Source organism: Ceratotherium simum, chromosome 8 (genome assembly GCF_057802395.1).
Source record: "Ceratotherium simum simum isolate JZ-2026a chromosome 8, ASM5780239v1, whole genome shotgun sequence".
Taxonomy (NCBI): domain Eukaryota; kingdom Metazoa; phylum Chordata; class Mammalia; order Perissodactyla; family Rhinocerotidae; genus Ceratotherium; species Ceratotherium simum.
Window position 1 is genome coordinate 40,740,732 of NC_141907.1, and position 26,758 is coordinate 40,767,489.

Below are 26,758 nucleotides of genomic sequence, written 5' to 3' on the forward strand. Positions count from 1 at the left end.
CCAGGCCTTGGGGAGACATGGCACATTTTTTTGTTCTCATGGAGGTTATAGCGTAAGGGGCAGACAGACATTAAATCAATAATCACACAAATAATAATTTAATTTTACTTGTGATAAGCTCTCCTCTGTGAAGGACAATGCTTGTTTAATGAGAGAGTTTGTAGTAGGGAAATCTAAGTTAGTCTGGGGGTCCAAGAAGGCTTCCCTGAGGAAGTGACATTTAACCTGAGAACTAAGTAGGAGCTACTGAGCTAAAGGAGGGCTTGTTTGGGTGGGGTTGTTGGGGAGATTGGAAAGAGCATTTCAGGCAGATGTGACACGGGCAAAGGCCTGGAGACAGGGAGTTATGTGGAGCTTTAGAGAAACAGAAAATCCTATATAGCCTATGGAGGGACCCTAATCAGGGGAGCCACATGATCATATTTGCATTCTAGAAACCACCCCCTGGCTGTAGTGTGGGAAATAATAAAGACATGTAAGACAAGAGATAAAGAAACCAGTTGGTGTGGTGTTATCATAGATCCGGTGGGAGTATGAAGGTGAGAGCTAGAGCACTGACAGTGTGGACAGACAGGAGGGGATGGATTTAATAGCTGTTTAGGCGCTAGAATTGGCTGTACTTAATGAGCAATGAATTAGATGTGGGGAATGAGGAGAGGGAAGTCAAAAGAGTGACTCCTGGGTTTGTGGATGGAGCACTGGTGCACTTTTTTAAGGGAGCTGCCAGTAATGTTTTCTGTCTTTAATTTTAGTGTTGAAGAGACTTGAGCATGCTTATAGCCATTAGGGGAGGCAGCCATTAGATAGGGAAGGCTTAGAAGTGCAGGAATGGGAAACATGAATGGATCCATGCCAGGGACTGCAGCAAGAGCAGACTGGAGGGATTAACCTTGACCACAGAATGCTGGTTTCTTCTTAGATTGGAAGAAAGTAGTGAGTGTAGATTTAAATATAAAAATGGTTACTGTTTGGGGCAGGGAGTGAGGGAGTTTTTTCCTGATAGCCTAAATTTTCTCAGTGAAAGTTCAAGCACAAGGAAATTTCAAAATAGCAATTGTGAACAAGGGGGGAGACATTGATCAGGGACAAGTGAAAGCCTCAAAAGTTTGCTGAAATAAATGAATGAATGATTGCTATAAATGATATAAAGCAGAATATAGAATGTGTGGTGACGTGATAATGTTATGAGATGAAGTTGGAAAGGTAGGATGTGTCTAGATTATGGAATCTGGTCTTTATATAGGCAATGGGGAGCTATCAAAGGTTTTTGCGTAGTGGAGAGATGAACAGGATATAAGATTGTTTGGGGTTGAGTGGGGTCAAGGAGAAGTACTACAGGTCACGAAGAGGCCTTAAAATAATCTAGGTGATACAGGCCAGCCCAGTGGCATAGCGGTTAAGTTCTTGTGCTCTGCTCCAGCGGCCTGGGGTTTGCGGGTTCACATCCCAGATGCGGACCGACGCACTGCTTATCAAGCTACGCTGTGGTGGCGGCCCAATCTTCCTCAGCAAAAAGAGGAGGATTGGCAACAGATGTTAGCTCAGGGCTAATCATCCTCACACACACACAAAAATAATCTAGGTGATAGATAAGGGATGTGCTTTATTTGGGGGTTGAGAGCAGAGAGTACAAAGTTAAGAATTACTGAGGAATAGATCCCTCAAAGGACTAGTGGTGGTGCCAACAGTTGGATTGGGGGATCCTTAGGGCCCTTCCCTAAAATCACAATCACCTTCCATCTTAGTCTACCCTAAATAACTGTACACTCTAAAGTAAAAACAGGGTGCTTTCTAGGCAAATGCTGGTTTGACATAAATTACCTAGCCCCCATCCAGATTGCCATACTTAAACGTTTCCCTGTATAGACATAAAAGAACTTCCACTGCATAGAGCTTAGATGCTACTCAGATTTAAGAAATGAAAGAGAAAGAGTCAGAGATAAGTCAGAAATTTTAACTGGCTTTACTGGGTAGATGTCATGATACTATTGACCAAGAAAGAGAACATGGGAGATCACATTCATGAGGAACATGATGAATTTTAGGTCCCATAAAGATCTATGTGGATTTGGGCTATTGGGGTGGAGAATGTGAGTCTGGAGCTTGGGAAGGAGGTTGGTCTTGTCATGCAGACCTGGGCGTCATCTGTACAGAGCTGGTCATGAAGCAGTGGGGTCCAAGGAGAGAGGTAAAGGGATGTAAGGAAAGACTGAGAACAGACCTTTGAGGAATGCTCTTTAAGAGGGCAAGCAGAGGAGGAGTGTCAGGAAGGAAAAAGAGAAAATGTCGGAGAAGCAGGAGGATAAACCGAAGAACACAGCTCATGAGAGCCCAGACTGGAGAGTCACGCTGAGGAAGGGCTAGTCAAGGATCATGGTAGAGTACCTTTTTCTTTTACAAAAAACTTGAAAATTGATTTTTAATTTACATTTAGTTTTAGAAAATGGTCTCTCTTTTAACATAACTTATTAAAAATATTTAAAAATGCTCTGAATCCTTCCAATTTTGCTGTTTCATGATCAACCTCCCAAAAGTTCTGCTGTTCTTTGTGCTGAATTTGTTAAAATCTGTTCAGCAGTTCCATCCAAGTGCTTCAATCTGGACTAAAGATGTTACTTGAATTCCCTTTGATTTTCAAGTTGAATGTCCTTGTCTTTGTCATAGTAGAGTTGATCCTCACATAGACAGTCAACTCCCATCAGGTTGCTCTGGGTCTGCATTTGAGTATAAAAGTTAGAATCATTTTCTAACTGCAACAGATTATCCTATGAATATTTATCCCAATCTCTATCATTGAAGGGCTCTTGTGTTCTTAGTGAACTGGTTTTATTTGGAAGCTCTTGTAATGATGGTACCCGGCTCTTGGAACTGTCTTCAAAATATTCGCCCCCTCTTCTTTCACACTGAAGAGCAGACTCATCACCACAGGATTGTAACAACTGTGTTTGGTTTATAACCTTTCTGGAACCATCGTCCTCAAGATGACATACAGACCCCTTACTTGCATCAGTTTCCATCAGGTTGGAATTCATGTCGCCGTCTTCAAAATCTTGTGAGGGTCTTAAGTTTTCCCCTGTAGTGATCTTGAAAGGAATATCGTTTTGAGCTGTGTCTGTTCCCTGAGTGAAAGGTTCTTCTTTACAAATGTCTGAGTCTCTTTCATGACAGGCACTCTTACCAGGATCTGAGGGAACTTCGGCAGAACAAGGTGGTGTTTGTGGTAAAATATCCACATATGAAAATTCTAGGTCTTTAAGTGAGTAAAGCCACTCTACTGCCTCGGATTGAGGAGCTGTGACATAATCATAAATGAACGTGTCTGGGATCTCATCAATGAAAGGACTATTGCCCAGTGATCTGGGCAAGGTCAATGGATCCTCAAATTTATTGGTGTAAGAGGCATTTTCCAGATGAGCCTCACACAAACCAGAGTCTGGACCAGAAGTTAGAGGTTTTTCAAAATGATCTTCCTGATTCTCACATTTCCCCACAATCTTCTGGAAGGTGATGCCGTCGTCAAGACTCTCTAATGACATAACATTGTCCTTCCTCATTCCTGAGTCCTGGTCCTCTGGGAACTCACTGGCTCTATGACTCTCCTCGTCATGTGCCTCTTCTTCAGTCACATTTCTTGCATCCTCTGAACTTATTGAACTTAGAGTAAATAAAGACCCCTCATCAGAATCATAGTTGGTGTCCAACTCATACTGAGTGTCAGAAGGAGGGTGTTCCTGCATTGGTTCCTTGTTAGCAGGAGTGACATGCAGGTCTCTGCCCCATCCTGGAGGGAAGACTGGTGGGGATGAATCCGTATCTCCTGGGTCACTGAGTGTGACCGCACTGTAGTAGGTGGAAAGTTCTTCCTCAGCACTGGCCCCCTTGAGCCCTTGCTGCTGTGCGCTCAGCAAATTAATGTAAGTGCTCACTGGCATTTCCTTAGAGAACTCCGACGGTAACTGCTCAGTGCCCCGTCTTTCCTCATTCTCTCCAGCCCTCTGTGCTTCTGTATGTATTAGCATTTGAGAGAGAGTTTCTTCTCTCGAGAGTTGTGGGTCTAATTCATTCAAATCATTATGGATTGAGCCAGAGACCGTTTGCGATCTGCCAGCTACTGCAGGGACGCCCGCTGACTGCTCGCTGAGAGAATCTGCCCGGGCCACAGTTTCAAAATTTATTTCTCCAAGAATATCATTCCTGTAGATGTGGTCCCGTGCTGCTGAAATTAGTGCGTTATGATCAGCATTTGGCTGTCCGAGGAGAACGGACCCGGCTGCAATGTCATTTGGAAATGCGTTATCCTCTCTACTTCCTGCCGCATTGTTGTCCTCGCCTTGTTCCCAGCTCTGCCAACTGCCAGGCTCCTTTCTGCTCGGTCCCAGAGTTCTATCAGGAATGACAGCAGCAGGTGGGCTGGCCGCTGTCACCGAGAAAGAGTCTTGGTTCTCATAGAGGTTGAGATCACCGAAAGCTTGGTGCAGACCTACCCTTGGGTGGTGCATATTCCCTGCAGCTTCCGTTTCATTGTGGAATCCCTCGTTTGAATATGCATTATCCAAACCATGGCTTTTCTTCTGGCACCTCTGTTGCCACAGTCTGTCAACATAAGGCCTTGCAAAAGCCCCCAGGCAGAAAGCCACCAAGAATGTGATGAACACCGACAGACAGACAGCCAGGGCGAGGTCCTGGGAATTGTCTTCGTCTCTGCCAGAAGTTCGCACAGCATCGTCGTCACTTCTAACCCACCTTGGCAGCCGTCTGTGCTTTGCACTGGTATCAGAGCTGGCATTGTCCTTCTTCCCCGGTGTGGAAAAGTGCACGTACAGCTCTTCCTGGGGCCTCTCAGCTTTGCCCATTATGAGGCTTTTCCTGTGATTCGATTTAGTGTGAGGAAGGTGAGTCTCCCTGGAAATTCTGCTTTTGGGAGTCCACCAATATACCTCCTCATTCCCTGAAAATGGGGGATAAAAAACACATATTGAGTGGACATTGAAATAAGATTCTAGTGGTTTTAAAGCATCTGTGAGTCCTCCTCAGTCCTTACCTAGCTGTATTTAAATTGCATATTACATGATGATAAGCAGCTTTACTGATTGATTGTCTAATGCCAATAGTATGTATATGGCTCTGTGAGCATTTACGCATGGCTCTCAGGCTGAGGTCTGCTGCTCACAGGCCCAGGAGGTTGTAAGTTTCTTAGGTTTCTTGCCTGACTGCTACCCACGGAAGGAAAAAAGCCAGACTGGAGGGACAGCCACATTGCTTCTCCTTCCTCCATATCCTCACCTACTGCACGTTTGTGAGAACGTTCCATCAGCCCTCTGCAAAATCTGCCTCAGCCCTACCCATGTTCGCAACATCATTACCTCACCATTCTCCAGTGTCGGTAAACAGCAAAACTATTCAGATTTCTCTACTGGTTCCTGACATTCTGCCCTCCATACTGAGAAGGCCAGTTGTGGATTTTATAGAGGAATGAAACAAGTGTGGCTGACAACATTAAGACTTCTCTATGATCTTCTTGGATTTCTACTAAACCTGGTAAGAATGGCCATGTTTCTACTTGAACAGCAGTCTTGAATAGAACACAGTCCAGGACTCATTTAAAAAAAAATCTGACTCCCCACCACCCTGCCGTTAGTTTTGAGATTTAGCCAAGAGAGTTAAAAGTGAAAAAATGCTTTCCAGAATGTTCAACTCCAGTAACATATTCTAGCACTTTGGGAGAGTAGCAGGGAACAAATCAAAGAAAACTGTACTTTTGAAATCTGTGTTTTTTGTGTATGTATAGTATTATACTTTCAGAGGGTTAGCAAGCATTTTAAATAATCATGTTTCAAGTTTTAAAAGGTCTTTCTTTGATTATTTGTTAAGAATTAGGATAAAAATATGAAATTTGGGGGCTTTCGGGCAAAATTCTGTCATTGTGAAATTTCTGTTTTTGACCAAATCCAGTGATTTCTGAGCTATTAAACTAGATTTCTTTGACCATGGGAGGGAGGTCATTCATGAACTGAGGAAAATAGTTAAGTACCAATGATTATTCTGTCATACAGCCCAAGGCTGACTAATGCCATGGATCAGCACACTTCCTTTCATGGGGACTGTCATTGTTTCAAATGAGACTAAATTTTTCATGTGCTTGTTTCAGTTTAAATGGAACCATTTCAGAGAGAAGAGATACTACTAACTTACCCGTAGACTTGTTGCAAATTACATTCCACTTTCTCCTCCAGGATTCAGAAATGAAATTTTGGAAGGCTGCCACATTATAGTCACACTGCCACTGGTTATCAGCCAAGTCAACCTCCAGATGGGGAAATTCTAGAGCAATGATCATCATTGGCAGGATGGTGGTCAGAGCATTGTTGCTGAGGTCCACAACCTGCTTGAGAAGAAAAAAATTTAGGACAGTCTGTGAATAAAGACATTCAGAGACAAAATAAATGGGTTACAGATATTGCTTACTCCTCAATGGATGCAATATGGATTTCACCTTGATTTGAGTGTCAGAGAATACTGGGTTTAAATCTCTGCTCTGCCCCTAACAGCTCTGTGAGCTTCAGGGAATTGTTTACTCTCTATGAGCCTACCTCCCAGGGTTATTGTAAGGATTAAATATATATGAAAGCTTTAAAAATGGTGTCTATATTAGATGCCCAATCATTTTCCCTTCCTTCTTTCCTATGAGTTGTAATTTGTACTGTTAGATAAAACCTAGACTCCCTGTTGTTATCAAGGTCTAGATTAGATACCAGGTCTAGAACGTCTAGAAGCACTGTGATCTTGGAACTGACAGAAGATACTGGATAAAGGACAAAGAACACAGAAGAATTGTGGTTGACCAGAAGTAGCAAAGAGAAATCTTTTGCATCAAATGTTATCTCAAGGGGAACAGTACATTTATCTGCATCTATGTTTACTCAATATATGACTAATTTTTCTAGTCTAATCAGAAATGAAGGGGAATGAAAAGGATTCAGTGGCTCTAGAAACACAGAGCGAGATCTGTTGGAGTTGGACATGGCAGTGGACAAAACCAAAAGGCTGAATGTTACCAAGGCCAGTCGTTTTACAAACATCAGGGGAAAAGCAGCATTGACATTTAGATTATATGAATTCCTAAGAAGAGCTGATTCAGACAAGTAATCAAACAGCACCACCACCAAGACTGCTACATGTAGAATCAGAATTCTCCCTGAATTTAGGTAGAGAGGTGACCTTTCCAGTGTTGAGTAACCAAGCAGTTTTGACTCCTCTGATTCTAGTACCAATTCCAACATGTGGACTTTTTCCCCACACATCCAAGCAATTCTTGGACACCGGCTAGGTATCCTACAATTCAACCCAATTCTGACACTATCTACCTGCAAATAGTGTCAGATCCCACAAGTTAAGGGCTCAGTCCCACAAGTCTGCCCCCTCTACCTCCCTACTTTAGAAGCCAATTGAAAGTTCAGGTTGTCAACTGTGCTTCTGACCTATCAGCTACCGAGGTCCCAACAACACATCCTCCTTGGGTTCAATTAATTTGCTAGAGGGGCTCATAGAACTCAAAGTAAGATTTTACTTCGTCGATTAGTGGTTTATTATAAAAAGGATATAACTCAGGAACAGCCAGGTGGAAGAGACACATAGGACAAGGTATGAAGAAAAGGTGTGGAGCTTCCATGCTCTCTCTGAGCCTGCCACTCTCCCTGCATTTCCATGTGTTCCCCAACCTGGAAGGTCTCCAACCTGTCCTTTTGGCTTTTTACGGAGGCCTCATTAAATAGTCATGATTGATTACATCATTAGCCCATTGGCAGTTGATTCAACCTCTGGCACCTCTCCTCTCCTGGGAGGTCAGGGGGGTGGGACTGAAAGTCCCTCTAATCCCTCTAATCCAGGGTTGGCTCCTCTGGCCCCCAAACATAAGTGCTTTCCAAAAGTCATCCATTGACATAATGAAAGACAACTTTATGACTCTCATCATTTAGGAAATTTCAAGGGTTTTAGGAGATCTGTGCCTAAAAAGGGGACAGAGACCAAATATATGTTTCTTATTATCAATTGTAATATCACAATTCCCAAAGGAAGGTTGCCAAAAACAGGAACTAGGAGACTGGGATTGGGAAGAAAAACAAACTTTGCTTTGGCCTGGCTTTGCCTAGGATCAATAGCTTTCTCATTTACCCCTCCTTAACAACTGAGTAAAATATTCTAATGTTTTTCAGGTAGTTATTTTCTTTTTAGTGCATGCCTGCATTATTTTCATCCTAGCATCTTATTACGTTACAAATCATGGAACTGAAAGCAAAACTGGAGACAGGACAGAAAACTAATAAGATGATTCAGGAGGAATAATTTCTGAGACAAGATTAAAACAGAATAGTCTAATTTGGCTAAAGAAACAGCCATCCACCATCTCTTGAAAGGGGTGTACACCATAGAAGGATTGGGAGATGCATATAATGTTGCTACACAAATCACTGCATCTAAGAAGAATGGATGGGATTAAGAAAAAGAATGTTAATTTTAAATGCCAAGGAAATTTATTTCATTCTATCTAAACATGATGATGAATGTAGGCTTTGAAAAATGTAACTGGTTTCTGAAAAGATTCCTACATGGGAAGACACATAGTATAGTGCAAGTATTAAATATATTTCCTGAAAAAAAAAACATCCATTTTAATATTCAGCTTTCTGGTACCAAATACGTTCATCACATTCCAAACCAGTTTTTAGAGATATTGCCAAACATGTAGAAGGGATAATAGAGAAGGAGAAATTGTATGATCTTGGGTAGTTCAGGTGAATTGAGAATTACAGATGATTTAAAACATTCTTGGGGTTGATTTTTAGTTTGCCTGTAGCATCTATTATCTGTGAGCTGCAGAAGACTTATAAAGCACAATAAAAATGCATAGGAAATAAAACAGACATAGGGAAATTACATATACAAATATACTTAGAATCGATATACAATATAGCAAATGAGGTTCACAGGCAATCTGATAACCTCTTTGTGGTAAATAGGGGAGCACTGCCAAGTTAAATGGACTTTCTCATCTGCTCTGATAACTATTGTGGCAGACAGACTCCAAGATGGTCCCCAATGATCCTGCCTCTTGGTTATTCATGCCCTTAAGTAATCTCCTCCCCTTAGCGTAGGTGGGACCTATGACTTGGTTCTAACCAATAGAATATGGCAAACGCAATGGGACGTCACTTCCATGATGACATTACATAAGTTGCAATGTTCTTCTTGCTAGTGGACTCTCTTTATTGGGTTCTGAAGCAAATTGCCATGCTGTGAACTGCCCTTTAGAGAGGCCTACATGGCAAAGAACTGAAGGCAGGCTAAGGCTGATAGCCAGGAAGGAACTGAGCCCCATTCCAACTGCCCGTAAGGAATTAAATCCTGCAACAACCACGTGAGCTTGGAAGTGAATCCTTTCTCAGCTGAGCCTTCAGGTGAGACTCCAGCCCTGGCCAAATGCTTGATTGCAGCCTCTTGAGAGGGCTTTAGAGGACCCAGCTAAGCTTTGCCTGGATTTCTGACCCACAGAAATCATGAAATAATATATGTGTGTGGTTTTAGACTGCTAAGTTTGTAGCAATTTGTTACACAGCAATAGATAACTAATACACCTATCCATGATCATCATGGATTCACTCATTCCTTTGTTTATTCAACAAGTGTTTTAAAATATGTGTTATGTATTAGACATATGCTAAGCACTAGAAAACAAAATAGATGTGATGTATGTCTTCAAAGAGATCACCATCTTATAGAACGGTTATGGGGATATAGGCATTAACTAGCTATACCTAAAACGAAATAATTTCAGTTGTGATAGGCACAATGAGGAAAAAGCAAAGCATATTGTAAGCGTGTATAAAAGAGCAACTAATTCGATCTGAAGGCCCAGCGAAGGCTTCCTTGAGGAAGTGACATTGGAGGAATTAATAAGAGTTAGCTCTTCCAGGCAAAAGGATCAGCAAGTGGGGAGGGCTTGAGGTGAAAACAGATGCACGCAGGGGCCAGGCCCTTGTTGTGAAAGCTAGAAGGGTTTAAACAAGAAGTGGCATGATCAGATTTGTATGTTAATAGAGTAGGGTATTGTGGCCACTTTAGAATTACTAAATGTAGTCTACATTTACAAAGAGCTTACTGTATTCCAAGTACTGTTTGGGGCACTTTATATATATTAAAACATTTAATTCTCACACAACTCTATGAGAAAGGAACTAAATTATCTCCATTTTTTCAGATGAGAAAACCAAGACACAAAGAGATTTGGTAACTTGCCCAAGATTATATGGCTGGAAAGTTGCAGAGCCTAGGTTTAAACCCAGGCAGCTGTCTCCAGAGTCCACCCTCCTCACTAGTCTCCCTTCGATAAAGGAGGGACTTGGGGGCCATTCTGATTGAAAGGGGGGGGTGGTTGAAGATTTGTCCTGCAGCTATGCTTGAATAACACGTTACATAAACTGGGAAAACATCAGCTGCCTATGTCAATGCTGCCTGATATGACAGCCAATAGCCACACGTGGCTATGGAGCACTAAAAGGTGGCTAGTCCAAATTGGGATGTACGGTAAGTGTAAAATACACACAGGTTTGAAGGCTTAGTATGAAAAAGAGAATGTAAACTATCTCAGTAATAATTTTTATATTAATTACATGTGTAAAAGATAATATTTGGATATATTGAGTTAAAAATATACTACTAGATGAAATTCACCTGCTTATTTTTACTTTTTGAATCTAGTTACTAGAGTATCTAAAATTGCATATGTGGCTCACATTATGTTTCTATTGAATGATACTGGCCCACATAAAGAATGGAGTCCAATTTCATTGTTCTGCATGTGTTTCTCCTGTTTTCCCAGCACCCTTTGTTGAAGAGACTATCCTTTCCCCATTGGGTATTCTTGGCTCTCTTGTCTAATATTAACTGACCATAAATGCTGGGATTTAATTCTGGGCTCTCTATTCTGTTCCATTGGTCTATGTGTCTATTTTTGAGCCAGTACCATACTGTTTTTATTACTATGGCTTTGTAGTATAGTTTGAAATCAGGAGGTGTGATACCTTCGGCTTTGTTCTTTTTTCTCAGGATTGCTTTGGCTATTCAGGGTCTTTCGTTGCTCCATACAAATTTTAGGATTGTTTCTTCTATTTCTATCAAGAATATCTTTGGTATTTTGATGGGGATTGTGTTGAATCTGTAGATGGCATTGGGTAGTATGGCTATTTTAACAATATTTATTCTTTCAATCCATGAACACAGGATGTCTTTCCATTTGTTTGTGTCATCTCGATTTCTTTCAGCAAAGTCTTATAGTTTTCATTGTACAGATCTTTCACTTCCTTGGATAAATTTATTCCTAAGTATTTTATTGTTTTTGATGCTATTGTGAATGGGGTAGTTTTCTTTGTTTCTTTTTCTGATGCTTCATCATTGGTGTAAAGGAATGCCACTGATTTCTGTAAGTTGACTTTGTAACCTGCCACTTTACTGAAATCATTGATTAATTTCAACAGTTTTTTGATTGACTTTTTGGAATTTTCTGTACGAAAGATCAGCACATTATGCTAAGTGAGATAAATTAGATAGATAAAGATAAGTACTGTATGATATCACTTATATGTGGAATCTAAAAAAAAAGTCAAACCTGTAAAAAAACAGAGAGTAAAGTAGTGGTTATCAGGGGATGGGGGCTGTGAGGTGTTTAAGGGTAAAATTTGTAAACAGTAGTAAATAACCCATAGAGATCTAATACACAGTATAAGGAATATAGTCAATAATACTGTACTATAATGATGTGATAAATATTGCTTCAATGGCAATCATATTACAATACATAAATAGATCAAAATAACATGCTGTACACCTTAAATTTATAAATTGTGACATGTCAGAATTATCAAATAAAAAAAATTAATTAATTAGTTAACCAACTAACCAAACAAACAAAAGAATGGGAGTGTGTGATAGAGGTTATGGGGATGCGGACTGAATCTTCTCCTCAGGCACCTCTAGATGCCATACCAGTGGCCACCCTGATGTTTCTAAAGAAGCACTGAGGGGAGATTTTACAGTATTCTCCCAAAGAGGAGGGGAGTGGAGGAAAGTGCTTGGAGGAGAAGGGGCTGCAGCTGCCAAAACTGGACCAGGGCTTTGGGGGTTCCTTACCCTAACAGCTGTCAGGACTTCAGTGAGATTAACTGCAAAGTGTCTAAGAAACAGGCACTAGGGGCTCTAAAGTGTGGCCTAGATCCCCCCAATATGGGTCTGATGTTTATAACAGTATGTGGTAAGCGGGATACAAGTATGAGCTGTTATCATTCTCACTTGTATTGTTCCGTGCCCAGTTTTGGTATGGAAGCAACAGGGTCACTGGCCTTCAGAGGCCCATATAGTCCTGAGTTGGTGACATCTCAGCATCAACCAAGGAGGCTCAGAGGAACCTCCCCAAGTGTTCCAGATTGCATAAGATCCCAGGGACCTTTGACCTTGCAGCCCAGCGAGGGAGCCTCACTAATAACTAAGATTTTTTTTTTTTAAATTTTTATGTATTTATTTTTTCCCCCAAAGCCCCAGTAGATAGTTGTATGTCATAGTTGCACATCCTTCTAGTTGCTGTATGTGGGACGCGGCCTCAGCATGGCTGGAGAAGCAGTGCGTCGGTGCGCGCCCAGGATCCGAACCCAGGGCGCCGGCAGCGGAGCGCTCGCACTTAACCGCTAAGCCACGGGGCCGGCCCATAACTAAGATTTAATTTCTTGATAACTGGTAAGTGGAAACTTGGAGTTGGGTTTAATTTGATTTAGAAAAATAATGTGCCAATTCTTGCTGAGTATTACGTTTGAGAAAAATTCGTGTCCATTACTGAGGTTTTTGATTTTTGAGGCAAGAGAGAGACTTCAGCAATTTTAGGGGAACCTTAAAATAGACTTGATTTTTTGATTAACAGCCAGTACTACTGGGCGTGAAGAAACTCTTTTATGAAAATATTCTTCTATAGTAATTGCCCATATGTCTGCATATTTGAAATATTATTAAAATTATTTTATAACCTGTAATTTTTTGAGGTCCTTGAAAGCTTCTGGATGAATTCTGAGTATCCTGTTGCTCTGTAAATAGAGGTTCTCCAGTTGCAGGCAGTTATGAAAATCAGACAAACCAATTTGCGATATCCCATTGAAAGACAGATCCAAAGTCTGTAATGACTTCAGCTTCCACAGTCCTGTTAAAATTAAAAGCAAATTAAGATATAAACTGCTGATATTTACTGCAGCATTATTTGTAATGGTGAAAAATTGGAGACAACCTAAATGGTTCTCATCAGAGAAATGGTTAAACAAAGTATGGTATATTGATACTACAAAATACTATGCAGTTTTAAAAGAGAATGGGAGCTGACTGAACAGGAAGGAAAATGTTAAGTTGAGAACACTATAGGGTATGATTCCAATGTTCTTGGAAAAAAAGAGCCATATGCAAACATATATATTTTGAGTGAGCAGAGAAAAAGGCTGGCAGGGAGATGAACTAAGCTATCAGTAGTAGTTACGCTTAGGAGTAGGATGGGGGAGGGAGGTGGGGTGGGATATGGAAGGAAATTTTGTTTTTATTTTAGGCACTTTGGCATTTCTTCTTTCAATGAGTATATGCTAATATTATAATAAAAGCATCAGTTAAAAAATCTAACTTTGAAGGAGGTGATAAGTAAGTATTTGCTTATTTGATTGAACTATGGGTAAAACTGAATAGCTGTGATGATTTATTTATATGGATGAACTCTTTGAGTTTTCAGATGTTCTTATTCTATTTTGTAGCTATATCCTTTCTTTTATCTACTTATTGTTGATATTATAACTATTTTCTGGGCATTCTTGTATTTTTCAGAGGTAATAAGTTGCAGCTGGATTTTGTTTTCCAGCAAAATAATCGGAGTTTTGTTCTCTGCCTTTGTATTTCACTTGATTCCAGAGAGCGACCATTTGGCACTGAAAATAAAGCTTGAGAATGAGGTGCCAGTCATAGCAGTCTTCCAAATTTGATTTCCCATATGAGTCTCACAAGGAAGCCCTGCATTTTTACATATCTTTCTGCTGTTCTCACATGTAGTCTGTGTCTTGAACCAACTACTACATAACAGATCAGGTTGGTTCAATTCCAGAAGGGTTTATTACTTGCCTACTGTTTGCAAGGTACTTATTGGTACTTATTGTAAGACTGATCATGCAGAGAGATGATGACTTAATTGAAATGGCTGTACATCTACGTTATCATGCGCATTTCAGCTGCACAGAGTAAGCAAGAGATCATTGGGACAACGACTCAATCAAAACATCACGAGCAGGCACTTGGTGCTGAGGACAAATAAGCATAGACTCCTTGTGTCTGACTGAGTGGTAAGACACACACACAAGAAACAGTCATTGGTTATACAAAGCAGTTATACTCCCACCATCTGACTATAAAATTAACTGTTGGTTGTCTGTCAGACTCTCCATCAGATGGTTAGTCCCTTAAGGGCAGAATTCACATCTTTGTGAACTCTTGCAATGCCTGGAACATAACATGCATTCAATAAGCCAGAGGTCACAGTGTTTGCCTTGCACAGAGATTTAAAAATTATTGAGCCAACAATAAAGATTCAACACAAAAATTTGCATTTCTAGCTTCTCTTGAAAAATTGTAAGTTCCAACTGGCACAAGACAACCTTTGGCTGGAGCTGATGAATGAGGGCTGCCTGCTTTAGACGAGGCATGCACTTATTGAAGAATATGATTTCCTTGTGCTCATATCTCTATCAAAAATAGGAAAACATAAGATAGGCCCAGAAACCTGCATGTTTTAAAGAAATGGGAGAGAACCAAGGCTGATGTTCAGCTGGCATATGCTAGTAAGAAATTCTTCCATATTGATTTGTAAATAGCTATTGCTGAGCCCTGTGTGCCGCCCCATCGCCCTAGGTGCTTCAGTGTCCCCCCTCACAGCAGGACTCTGTTCCATCACTACAGCCAGGACGCATCCAACTGGGGATCCCAGGCAAAAGGCCAGTTGTTAAATATTTTGAATATAATCCCTGGAGAAAATACGTTTTGTTGTGGAGCAAAGAATGTTGCTACACATTTTAATATGCAAACATATGGGTCTGTGAGAAAAAAAATGCAATGCAAGACATCAATAGGAAAGAAGCTATAGTTTCCTTTAACATTTTCATGATACCTGCCTGACCTATATAAGGATGTGAACTTATGATTCCTGCAATTTCTCAGTGCTTAACTGAATTGAATACGTACTCTAGGAGTTCAGTGGAGGGGGAAATCATGGCTAGCTTTTGAGTGAAGAGAAGAAACTATTTTAAATTCCTATTTAACTGTATACCCTTTTATGCTCTAAGCATTTCGCAAACATCTCCTTTTACTCCTCACAGATTCCTGGGGGTTATTACTGTTTTTCAAATGACAAAACCTAGTTGCAGCTAAGTTAAGAACTTGCCCAACGTCATGGTGGGTGGAGCTGTGGAGCTGGGATTGAAACTCAGATCTTTTAACCATTAACCTTTAACCACACACATTTCTTACAAAAAAAACAAAGACATGAACAAGGCCCTGAAAGATAACTTGAATTTAGAAAGGGGAAAAGAAGAGTGGGGCACAGTGTTCTCTAGGCAAGAGAATGGTATGGGCTGTGGAATACATGAAATTGCCAAACGTATTGGAGGCTGTTGAGTGATTCTACTTGTATCAGGGTCTACTTGTAATAGGGTCCTGGAGAGGAACTTAGGATCTTGAGTTTTATTCCAGCTCTATTTGTTACTTTTGATGTGAATCAGTGAGTATCACTTAAAGTCTCCATGCCTCATTGTTTCTTGCAGCTGGAATTGAGATCATCTTTGACAATGACCTTCAAGTATTTTGAGCTCAGTGGAAGCCAGGTGTAATAGTTTAGATTGTTGTTCAGCAAATATTCACTTTCCTGTGGGCACAGTATACTTCCCCATCCCATTTAGCTGAGTTTGGCCATGTGACTTGCCTTGGCCAATGAAGTGTTAGCAGACACCATGTAAGCAAAGATTTGAAATGTGCTTATGTGGTGGGGCTTGCTCTCTTGGCTTCTGCCAAGAACACTGTTACGTAAAGAACATGCCCTGACTAGCCTGCTGATCCAAAGACCATGAGAGATATGTGGAGCAGACTTAGACCCAACGTGTAGCTCTCAAGAAAATAGGTACAGTACCTTGAGGAATAACAACTAACTGCATAAGAGTAGGGTTAGAGCTGCTCTTGGCTGCAAAAATATTTGTCTTATTTATAGAATCAGAGTCCTTTAGGGAGATCTGGCACATTAGTGCTACCAGCCTCAGGTGACTACATGTGAATTATGCTGGACTAAATGTTGTATGTGCTGACATACTATCTTGTGAATGAGTTGATGCTGGGATGAAGATGAAGACAGATGCTGTTAGGCTAGCATCAAATATAGTCTACCAATTCTGCAGAAAACCCAGGACATGATATCCAGCTGGCCCTGATTGTGTGGGTCTGAGGTACTCTGAGAACAAGGTTTCAGGAGAAGAGCTCCTGATAAAGTAATCCGATCTGGGTAAATTCCAGAGATCATCTGCAGATGACATTCTGATCCCCACACAACAAACTAAATTCAAGTTGGATTAAAAGTATAATCTGCCTGAAAAATCTTCTCTGACAATATCGCTGTCCATGGGGTGGGAAGCACATATAAACAAGAGTGTGGTGGAGTTTTACTTGGGGGAAATTGTTTTTGAAAATAAAAGCAAAGTAAGAAATTATAAAGAAAAATATTAATACATTTACCTACAAAAATTTAAATTGAGCATAGCTCATAAAAGGAACAAAAATAAGGATTACAGTAGATTTCTTATTGGAAACAATGCAAATTGAAGACAGTGGAACAACATTTTAAAAATACTAAAAATATTGTGCCAACCTAGAATTCTCTACTGAGCGAAAAAATATTTTAAAAATTAAGGCAAATAAAGACTTCTCAGATATACAAGATCCAAAAGAATTCATCACCAGCAGATCCACACTAGAAGACTTGTTAAAGGAAGTATTTCAACCAAATGAAAAATGAAATCAGATAGAAGTCTGGATCTACACAAAAGAACAAAGAGCTCTGGAGAGAGGAAGTCAAGATGGCGGCGTAAGCAGACTCCGAACTCACCTCCTCCCGCGGACACAGCCAATTTACAACTACTCGTGGAAAAATTACCCCTGAGACAGAACTGAAAACTGGATAAGAGGAACTCCTGCAACAACAGACAACCCTAACTGAGGTAGAAGAGGCAGAAACTCCCTTCTGGAGAGGAAAAACGCCGCCTTCACAAGCCGCCAGCTTCACGGCCGCTGGGAGCAGCTCACAGGTACGCAGCCTCCCTGGAGGCATGGGGCCCTGAGCCAGGGAGTGCCTGCGCTGTGGGCATTTTGTGGACCCAGCACAATCGAGACGAGTGGCATAATATCTGACTTTGCTGCTACTAAAACATTGGGGAGTACCCCCAGAAAAGCTTGTTCACAAAGAAACTAAAACCGGCTCTTAAAGGGCCCATGTGCAAACTCACCCATCTCAGAAAGCATCCTAAAATCACCAGAAAGAAAGGTGCACAGTGCTGTGGTGAAAAGAGACTCACCTAATAGGCCCTGAGTGCATCTCGGTGAGAGGTGAGACCTCTCCAGGGACTGGGACATTGGCGGCGGCCATTGTTGTGGCCTGGTGTGGGCGTGCTGACACAGGCGCCATTGGAGTTCTCCCTGGGGCCTGCTAGCCCAGGGTCTGCCCCACCCGCTAGAGCACTGATTTAATCCAGCTCAGCCAGGGCGGGCAGCCCACCCTGGAGACTGGCCCCACCCAACAACAAGCCCTCAGGCAACCTGTGGGCCTGCATAGATTGGTGACTGGATTCTCTGCAGCCTGGCAACTGAGCCGACTTCAGTGGGGCAGGGCGTGCGCAAGGAGCGGGTGGAGAGTGTGGGGCCGTGGTGGAGTGTGTGGGGCTCCTGCCGTGGAGAGACTGGGTCCCCTTTGGGAGGTCGGGGTGCGCACACGGGGCAGGACTGTGTTGACTGTGTGTGTGGACCTGTGGGCAGCAGGGGTTGTCAGCTGCAGAAGACTTGTGCTTCTCAAAGACCCACATAGGGGGTTTGCCCCACCTTCCAAAGCCTGAAACAATTGGGTGCTCCTGTGCCTGAGGCCAGCCCCACCCAGCTGCAATCCTTGTCAGAGAGCTGACAAGACACCTAATAGGCTAGAGGCTTACAGCAATTGTAAGGCCCTGAGCCTAACAACCTGCCACGCTGGGGGCCTACTCACTTAAAAGAAATACTGCAACACAAATGTGGTATTAGAACTTGCAGCCAACTGTGCTGGGGCTCCCCACCCCTGATAAAGAGACTGAAAGGCCCACAACAACTACAAGCAGCTGAGCATTACAACAGCTGGCCAGGAGCATAACTAAGCCTCCCTGGGCACCTACAGGGAGAGCAAACAGGCCACAACAGAAGAACACAGTAGCCCACATAGGGGTCTCCCCTGGAACATTGAGAACTGAGGGAAGCACACTGGAAGCCTCCTAAGGCATCACTTAGGTGACCTATCCAAGGGCAGGAGACGTAGCTGACCTACCTAATACGTAGACACAAGCACAGGGAAAGAGGCAAAATGAGGAGGCAAAAGAATACATTCCAAGTAAGGGAACAGGATAAAACCCCAGCAAAGGAACTAAGTGAAACAGAAATTAGCAACCTACCAAAGAGAGAGTTCAAACTAAGAGTGTTAAGGATGCTCACTGATGTGGGGAGAAGAATAAATGAACTCAGTGAGAATGTCAACAAAGAAATGGAAGATATAAAAAAGAACCAATCAGAAATGAAGAATACAATACTAGAAATGAAAAATTCACTAGAGGGACTCAAAAGCAGAGTAGAGGATACAGAAGAATGGATCTGTGAGCTGGACGAAAGACTAGAAGAAATTACCCAAGCTGAACAGGTAAAAGAGAAAAGAATTAAAAAGAGTGAGGACAGTCTCAGGGACCTCTGGGACAACATCAAGTGCACTAACATCCATGTTATAGGTGTCCCAGAAGGAGAAGAGCGAGATAAAGGAGCAGAGAATCTATTTCAAGAAATAATAGATGAAAACTTCCCTAACCTAAGGAAGGAAACAGACATCAAGGTACAGGAAGCATAGAGAGCCCCAAACAAGATAAACCCAAAGAGGCCCACACCAAGACACATCATAATCAAAATGTCCAGAATTAAAGATAAAGAGAGAATCCTAAAAGCCGCAAGAGAAAGTCAGTTACATACAAAGGAAACCCCATAAGGCTATCAGCTGACTTCTCAGCAGAAACCTTACAGGCTAGAAGAGAGTGGCACGATATATTTAAAGTGCTAAAAGGAAAAAACTTATAGCCAAGAATACTCTACCCAGCAAGGTTATCGTTCAAAATGGAAGGAGAGATCAAAAATTTCCCAGACAAGCAAAAATTAAAGGAGTTTGTTAACAAGAAACCAGTGCTACAAGAAATGTTAAAGGGACTGATTTAAAGGGAAAAGAGAAGACCACAAATAGGAAAAATTATCTATTTCCATGATCAGAACGTAATGGATACAAATGCACAAAAAAGAGGTTAGATATGATATCAAAAACATAAAACGAGGGAGGAGGGGAATTAAAGAGTAGAGCTTTCAGACAGAGGTCAAACTAAAGAGACCATCAATTCTGTATAGAAGAAGAAAGGAACAGAGAAGGACTACTAAAACACTGAGAAAAAAAAAAGTTAAAAAATGACAGTAAGTACATACTTATCAATAGCTACATTAAACGTCAATGGACTAAATGCTCCAAGTAAAAGGCATAGGGTGGCTGATTGGATAAAAAAACAAGACCCATATATATGCTGCATACAAGAGACACACTTTAGACCTAAAGACACTCACAAACTGAAAGTGAAGGGATGGAAAAAGATACTCCACGCAAATGGCAATGAAAAGAAAGCTGGGGTAGCAGTACTCATATCAGACAAAATAGACTTTAAAACAAAAACTGTAAAAAGAGACAAAGAAGGGCATTACATAATGATCAAGGGAACAATCCAACAAGAGGATATAACACTTGTAAATATCTACGCACCCAATGTAGGTGCACCTAAATATATAAAGCAATTATTAACAGACATAAAAACAGAAATAGACAGTAACACAATAATAGTAGGGGACTTTAACACTCCACTTACACCAACGGATAGATCATCCAAACAGAAGATCAACAAAGAGCTCTGGAAAGGTAACTGTGGGTTAATATATTTTTTTCTTATTTAAATCTCTTTGAAAGGTAGTAAACTGTTTAAAGCAAAAATAGTAAAAAAATGCACTGTGGGATTTATAACATATGTAGGAGTAAAATGCATGACAATAATAGTACAAAGGCCAGGAGAGGAGAATAATGTAAGTTTATTGTGTTAGAGGCAAGTAGTATAACACAACATAAAAATAGTCTGTGATGTTAAGATATATATTGGAAACCCTAGAGCAACCACTAAACAACAACAACAACAACAACAACAACAACAAAGAATTATGGCTAGTAAGCCTACAAAGGAGATAAAGTGGATTAATAAAAAAATACATGTTTAATGCAAAAAAGGCAGAAAAAGAGGAAAAGGGGAACAAACAAATAGAAGGAACAAGTAGAAATAAATTTCAAGATAGTAGATATAATTAATAGTCTAAAAACCACAATTAAAGGCAAGAATTCTCAGTTTGGATAAAACTTCATGAGTCAACAATATAATTCCTACAAGAAACCCAATTTAAATATAAAAACATGAATAGGATACATGTAAAAGTATGGAAAAAGATAACCTTTTCGATAAATGGTGCTGGAACAATTGGATATCTATATACAAAAAAAAAAAAAAAAAAAAAAACCTTCACATTATATCCTCACAAAAATCAATATCTAAAACTATGATACGTCTAGAAGAAAACAAAATATTTGTGATCTTGAGTTAGGCAAAAGAAATTTTAGATATGACACAAAACACAATCCATCAAAGAACAAATGGATAAATTTTATAACTCCATCAAAATGGAAAACTTCTGCTCTTCAAAAGACACCATTAAGAGAATAAAAAGACAAGCCACAGACTGGGAGAAAAATTTTTGCAAAAGATATATCTTGTATCCAGGATATATTTTTTAAAACTCTCAAAACTCAATAATAAAAAACCAAAAATCCAATTTTTAAAATAAGCAAAAATTTGAACAGACACTTAAGCAAAGAAGATATATAGATAGCAAATAATCACATGAAAAGATGATCAGCATCATTAGGTGTTAGGGAAATGAAAATTAAAATTGCAGTGAGATAGCACTACACACCTATTAGATTAGCTTAAATTAAAAAGATTAACCATACCAAGTGTTGGTGAGAATGTGGAGAAACTGGAACTCTCATACACTATTGATGGGCATGTAATATGGTACAACTGCTTTGGAAAATAGTTTGGCAATTTCTTAAAAAGTTAAATATATACTTATGCCTACCATGTGATACAGGCTTTCCACTCCTAGGTATTTATCCAAGAGTAAAGGAAATATATTTCCATACAAATATGAATTTCCCTAGCAGCTTTATTTATAATAGCCCAAAACTGGAAACAACCAAAAAGTCCATTAACAGATGAATGGGTAAAACAAAGTATGATGTATCCATACAATGGAATAGTACTCAGCAACAAAGAGGAACCACCTATTGATACATGTAACAAAATAAATGAATCTCAAAAAAATTTATGCTGAGTCAAAAAAGCCAGACAAAAAAGTGTACATATTGTATGATTCTACTTATATAAAACTCTAGAAAAATTCAACTTAATCTATAGTGACAGAAAGCAGATTAGTGGTTGCTTGGAAATGGGGGAGTAGGGAGAGACAAGAGGGAGGAATTACAAAGGGGCATGAGGAGACTTGGGAGTGATGGATGTATTCACTATTTTGAGTTGGTGATGGTTTGACATGTACACGTATGTCAAAACATATCAAACTATACACTTTAAATATATGCAGTTTATTATATGTCAATTAAACATTAAGCTATTTTTAAAAATTAAATAAATGGAGAGTGACTACTAATGTTTATGAGATTTATTTTGGGAGTAATGAAAATGTTCTATAATTAGATAGTGGTGATGGTTGCACAACTTTGTAAATATAATAAAAACCACCAAATTATACACTTTAAAAAGATGAATTTTATGATATATAAATAAATATCTCCACAAAGTTATTGTAAAAAAAAGTAAAATGATAGAAAAAGATATACTATGTTAACACAAATCAAAGGAAAGCTGAAGTGGCTATACTAATATCAAAATATAATTCCGAGAAAAGAAATATATATTTCTTTATTTTACCAGGGATAAAGAGGATTATTTCATAATGATAAAAGATTGATTCATCAAGAAGACATAATACTCCTAAACATTTATGCATCTAATAATAGATTTCAAAATCCCTGAAAAAAAAACACATTAGAATTGGAAGGAGAAATAGACAAATCCACAGCTATAGTCAAAGACTTTGATACCCCTCTCTCAATAACTGATAGAACAAGTGATAGAAAATCAATAAGGAAGCAGAAGATATGAATGATACTATCAACCAACTTGATCTAATTGTCATAAAACACTCCACCCAACAGCACCAGAATACATCTTTTCAAATATACATAAGTACACAGACCATAATTTTAAAAGATTTCAAGACAAACAAAATATGTTCTTGGTCTAGTATGGCATTAAATTAGAAATCAATAACAGAAAGATCTCTGGGAAATCCTGGTAATCAGAAACTAATAACACACTTCTAAATAACCCACAAAGAAGAAATCCAAAAGGAAATAAAGTATTTAACTACCTTATTTTATTTACTTTTTGTGAAAGACACAAACTGCCACTACACTCACTTGAGAAGGAATAATCTGGATACCTCTGTATTATTAAAGAAATTGAACTTATAGTTAAATACCTTCCAACAAAGAAAACTCTAGGTTCAGATGGCTTCCTGCAGAATTATACCAAATATTTATTGAAGATATAAAACTGATTCTAAACAAACTCTTCCAGAACATTGAAGAGGAAGACATATTTCCAAACTCATTTTATGAGGTCTGCATTACTGTGATACCAAAGCCAGGCACTGAAATTACAAGGAAAAAACCTACAATCCAATATCCCTCATGAACATAGATACAAAAATTCTTAACAAAATTTTAGGAAATTGAATCCAATAATATACAAAAAAGATAATAGATCATGACTAAATGGAATTCAGTCCAGGAATGCAAGGTTGGTTTAACATTAGAAAATGTATGTAATTCTCCATATTAACAGGCTAAAAAGAAAAACCATATGATCATCTTGATAGATTCATAAAAAGCATTTGACAAAATCTAACATCTTTTCCTGATAATAACTCTCAGCAAACTAGGAATAGAAAGAACTTCTTCCTCCTGATACACAGCACCCATAAAAAACCTATAGCCAACATCATACTTAGCAGTGAAAGACTGAAAGTTTTCCCCCTTTTAAATCAGGAACAAGACAGCGATATACATTTTAACTGCTTCTATTCAACATTGTACTGGAGGTTCTAGCCAGTGCAATAAGGCAAGAAAAAAAGCATCCTGAATGGAAAGAAGTATACTGTCTTTATTTAAAGATGTCATGATTGTCTTTGTAGAAAATCCTGTGGAGTCTACAAATAAACGACAACTAAGAAGTGAGTGTGGCAAATTGCACTATAAAAGATAAATATATAAAAATCAATTGTATTTCTATATACTAGGAATAAAGAATCTGAAATTTTAAAAATAATTTCATTTGAAACAGCATAAGAAATCTGAAATATATAGGGATAAATCTGATCAAATATATGCAAGACATGTCTACTGAAAACTACAAGAAAATGTTGAGAGAAATTAGAGACCTAAATAAATGGAGAGATGTACTGTGTTCATGTATCAGAAGACCAACTACAGTTAAGATGTCAATTTTCCCCTAATTGATCTGTAGATTCAACACAATCCCAATAAAAATTGCAGCAAGATTTTCTGTAGAAATTGACAAGATGACTCTAAAATTCATACGGAAATGAAAATAACCTAGGATAGTTAATAGAAAAGTCAAAACAAGTTTGAAATAGAAGAAGAAAGTTGGAGAACTTACATTATCTGGCTTCAAAACTTATTGCTAATCTACAGAAATCAAGATATTGTGGTATTGTGTCAAACTAGACAAAGAGATCACTGGAAGAGAATAGAGAGTTCAGAAATAGCCCCACCCATATTGATCTTCAACACAAGTGAAAAAGCAATTCAGTGGAGAAAGAATAATCTTTTCAACAAATGATCGTGGAACAATTGCATGTCTTTAAAACTTCTATATCTTACTCATACCACATACAAAAATTAACTCAATATATCATAAACCTAAATTTAAACCTAAATGCAAATAGATCATGAGCCTAAAATGTAGAATGCAAAAAAAGTAAAGTTATAAAACTTCTAGAAGAAAACATAGGAGAAAAATCTTTGTGATTTTGGGTTAGGCCAAGATTTTTTAGATATGACACCAAAACACAATCTATACACTAACAAATTGACGGACTGACCCTCACAAAAATTAAAAGCGTCTGCTCTTTGAAAGATATCATTAAGATAATGAATACTCAAGACATAGATTGGGAGACAATATTTGCAAATCACATATCTGTTAAAGGATTTGTATTCAGAATATATAAAGAACTCTCAAAACTCAATAATTAAAAAAAAAAATGAAAAATTGGCCAAAGATTTGAACATTTCACCAAAGATATAGAGATGGCAAATAAGCATATAGAAAGATGTTCAATATCATTAGTCATTAGAGATCAAATTAAAACCACAATGATATACCACTGTACATCCATTGTATGCCTAAAATTGAAAAGATTGACCATACTTGGTGTGGGTAAGGATGTAGGACAACTGAAATTCTTATACAATGCGGGTGAGAATTTAAAATGGCACAATGACTTTGCAAAACACTTGGGTAATTTCTTCAAAAGTTACACATATACTTAACATTCAACCCAGCCATTCTACTCCTAGGTTATTTACCCATGAAAGATGAAAGCATATGTTGCCACAAAGACTATTTGTTTCATTATTCTTTTAACATCAATAGGAACCAGAGTGATGATCTCTCATCTCTGATATTGGAATTTGTGTCTTCTCTCTTTTTTCCTGGTTGGTTTGGCTAGAGGATTATCAATTTTATTTATCTTTTTAAAGAACCAGATTTTGGGTTTGTTAATTGTCTCTATTTTTTCCTGTTTTAAATTTCACTGATTCTGCTGTAATTTTTATTATTTCTTTTCTTCTGCTTGCTTTAGGTGTACATTACTCTTCTTAAATTTCCTAAGGTGGCAGCTTTTATGTTATTGATTTTAGATTTTTCTTCTTTTTCTAATGTATGCTTTTAATGTTGTAAGTTTTCCTCTAACCATTGCTTTTGCTGCATCCCAAAAATTTTAATAAATTGCATTTTCATTTTCACTTACAGTATTTTAAAATTCCTCCTGAGACTTCTTTGATACATGTGTTATTTAGAAATGTGTTTGTTAGTTTCTCAAGATTTGAGGGTTTTGCAGCTATCTTTTCTGTTATTGATTTCTAGTTTAATTCCATTGTAATCTGACAACATGCATTGTATGATTTCTATTCTTTCAAGTTTGTTAAGATGTGTTTTATGGTCCAGAATGTGGTCTATCTTGGTAAATGTTTCATGTAAACTTGAGAAAAATGTTTATTCTACTGTTGTTGGAGGGAGTATTCTATACATGTCAATTAGATCAAGTTGATTGATAGTGCTATTCAAGTCAATTACATCCTTATTGATTACCTGCCTGCTTGATCTGTCAATTGACAAGGGGGTATTGAAGTCTCTAACTATAATAGTGGATTTGTCTGTTTCTCTTTTCAATTCTGTCAGTTTTTTCCTCACATATTCTGACACTCTCTTGTTAGGTGCATTCTTTTTTTTTTTTTTTTTTTAAGATTTTATTTATTTATTTTTTCCCCCCAAAGCCCCAGTAGATAGTTGTATGTCATAGCTGCACATCCTTCTAGTTGCTGTATGTGGGACGCGGCCTCAGCACGGCCGGAGAAGCGGTGCGTCGGTGCGCGCCCGGGATCCGAACCTGGGCCGCCAGCAGCGGAGTGTGCGCACTTAACCGCCAAGCCACGGGGCCGGCCCTGTTAGGTGCATTCGAGCTTAGAATTATTATGTCTTCTTCAAGAACTGATCCCTTTATCATTATGCAGTGCCCTCCTTTATCCCTGATAATTTTCCTTATTCTGAAGTCTGCTTTGTCTGAAATTAATATAGTTACTGTAACTTTCTTTTGACTAGTGTTTACCTAATGGTTTATTTTTCTCCATCCCTTTAGCTAGCAGCTTTATTTGTAATAGCTGAAAAAGACTACCCAAGTGTCCACTGACAGGTAAATGAATATTCACAGAATCAACTTCTACTTGGCAATAAAAAGGAATGAATTTTTCATACATCCAACAACATGGATGAATCTCAAAATAATTATGCTGAATGAAAGAAGCTATACCAAAAATAAAAGTATGTATTATATGATTGCATTTATATAAAATTATTAA

At 38.9% G+C, this 26,758-nt stretch overlaps 1 protein-coding gene and 1 long non-coding RNA gene across 3 annotated transcripts in view; one reads left to right on the forward strand and one right to left on the reverse strand.

The window, feature by feature from the left end:
• LRRC66 (leucine rich repeat containing 66) lies at positions 1-17,842 on the reverse strand. Of its 2 annotated transcripts, XM_087434305.1 has the most exons (4): positions 17,676-17,842; positions 13,068-13,237; positions 6,193-6,382; positions 1-4,948 (listed from the first exon to the last, which is right to left on the reverse strand). In XM_087434305.1, the coding sequence occupies exons 1-4, from the start codon at positions 17,731-17,733 to the stop codon at positions 2,766-2,768; spliced, it is 2,601 nt and encodes an 866-aa protein (XP_087290431.1). In that variant the 5' UTR covers positions 17,734-17,842; the 3' UTR covers positions 1-2,765. The 2 variants fall into 2 exon arrangements, with proteins under 2 accessions (XP_087290431.1, XP_087290432.1); XM_087434306.1 differs by lacking the exon at positions 13,068-13,237 and having other exon boundaries at positions 17,676-17,736.
• The window catches only part of LOC147916438 (uncharacterized), a 19,261-nt gene continuing 9,683 nt past the window's right edge, over positions 17,181-26,758 (forward strand). The window contains exon 1 of the long non-coding RNA XR_015552913.1: positions 17,181-17,408. This is a non-coding gene — a long non-coding RNA (uncharacterized LOC147916438). The remainder of the gene's footprint in view (positions 17,409-26,758) is intronic.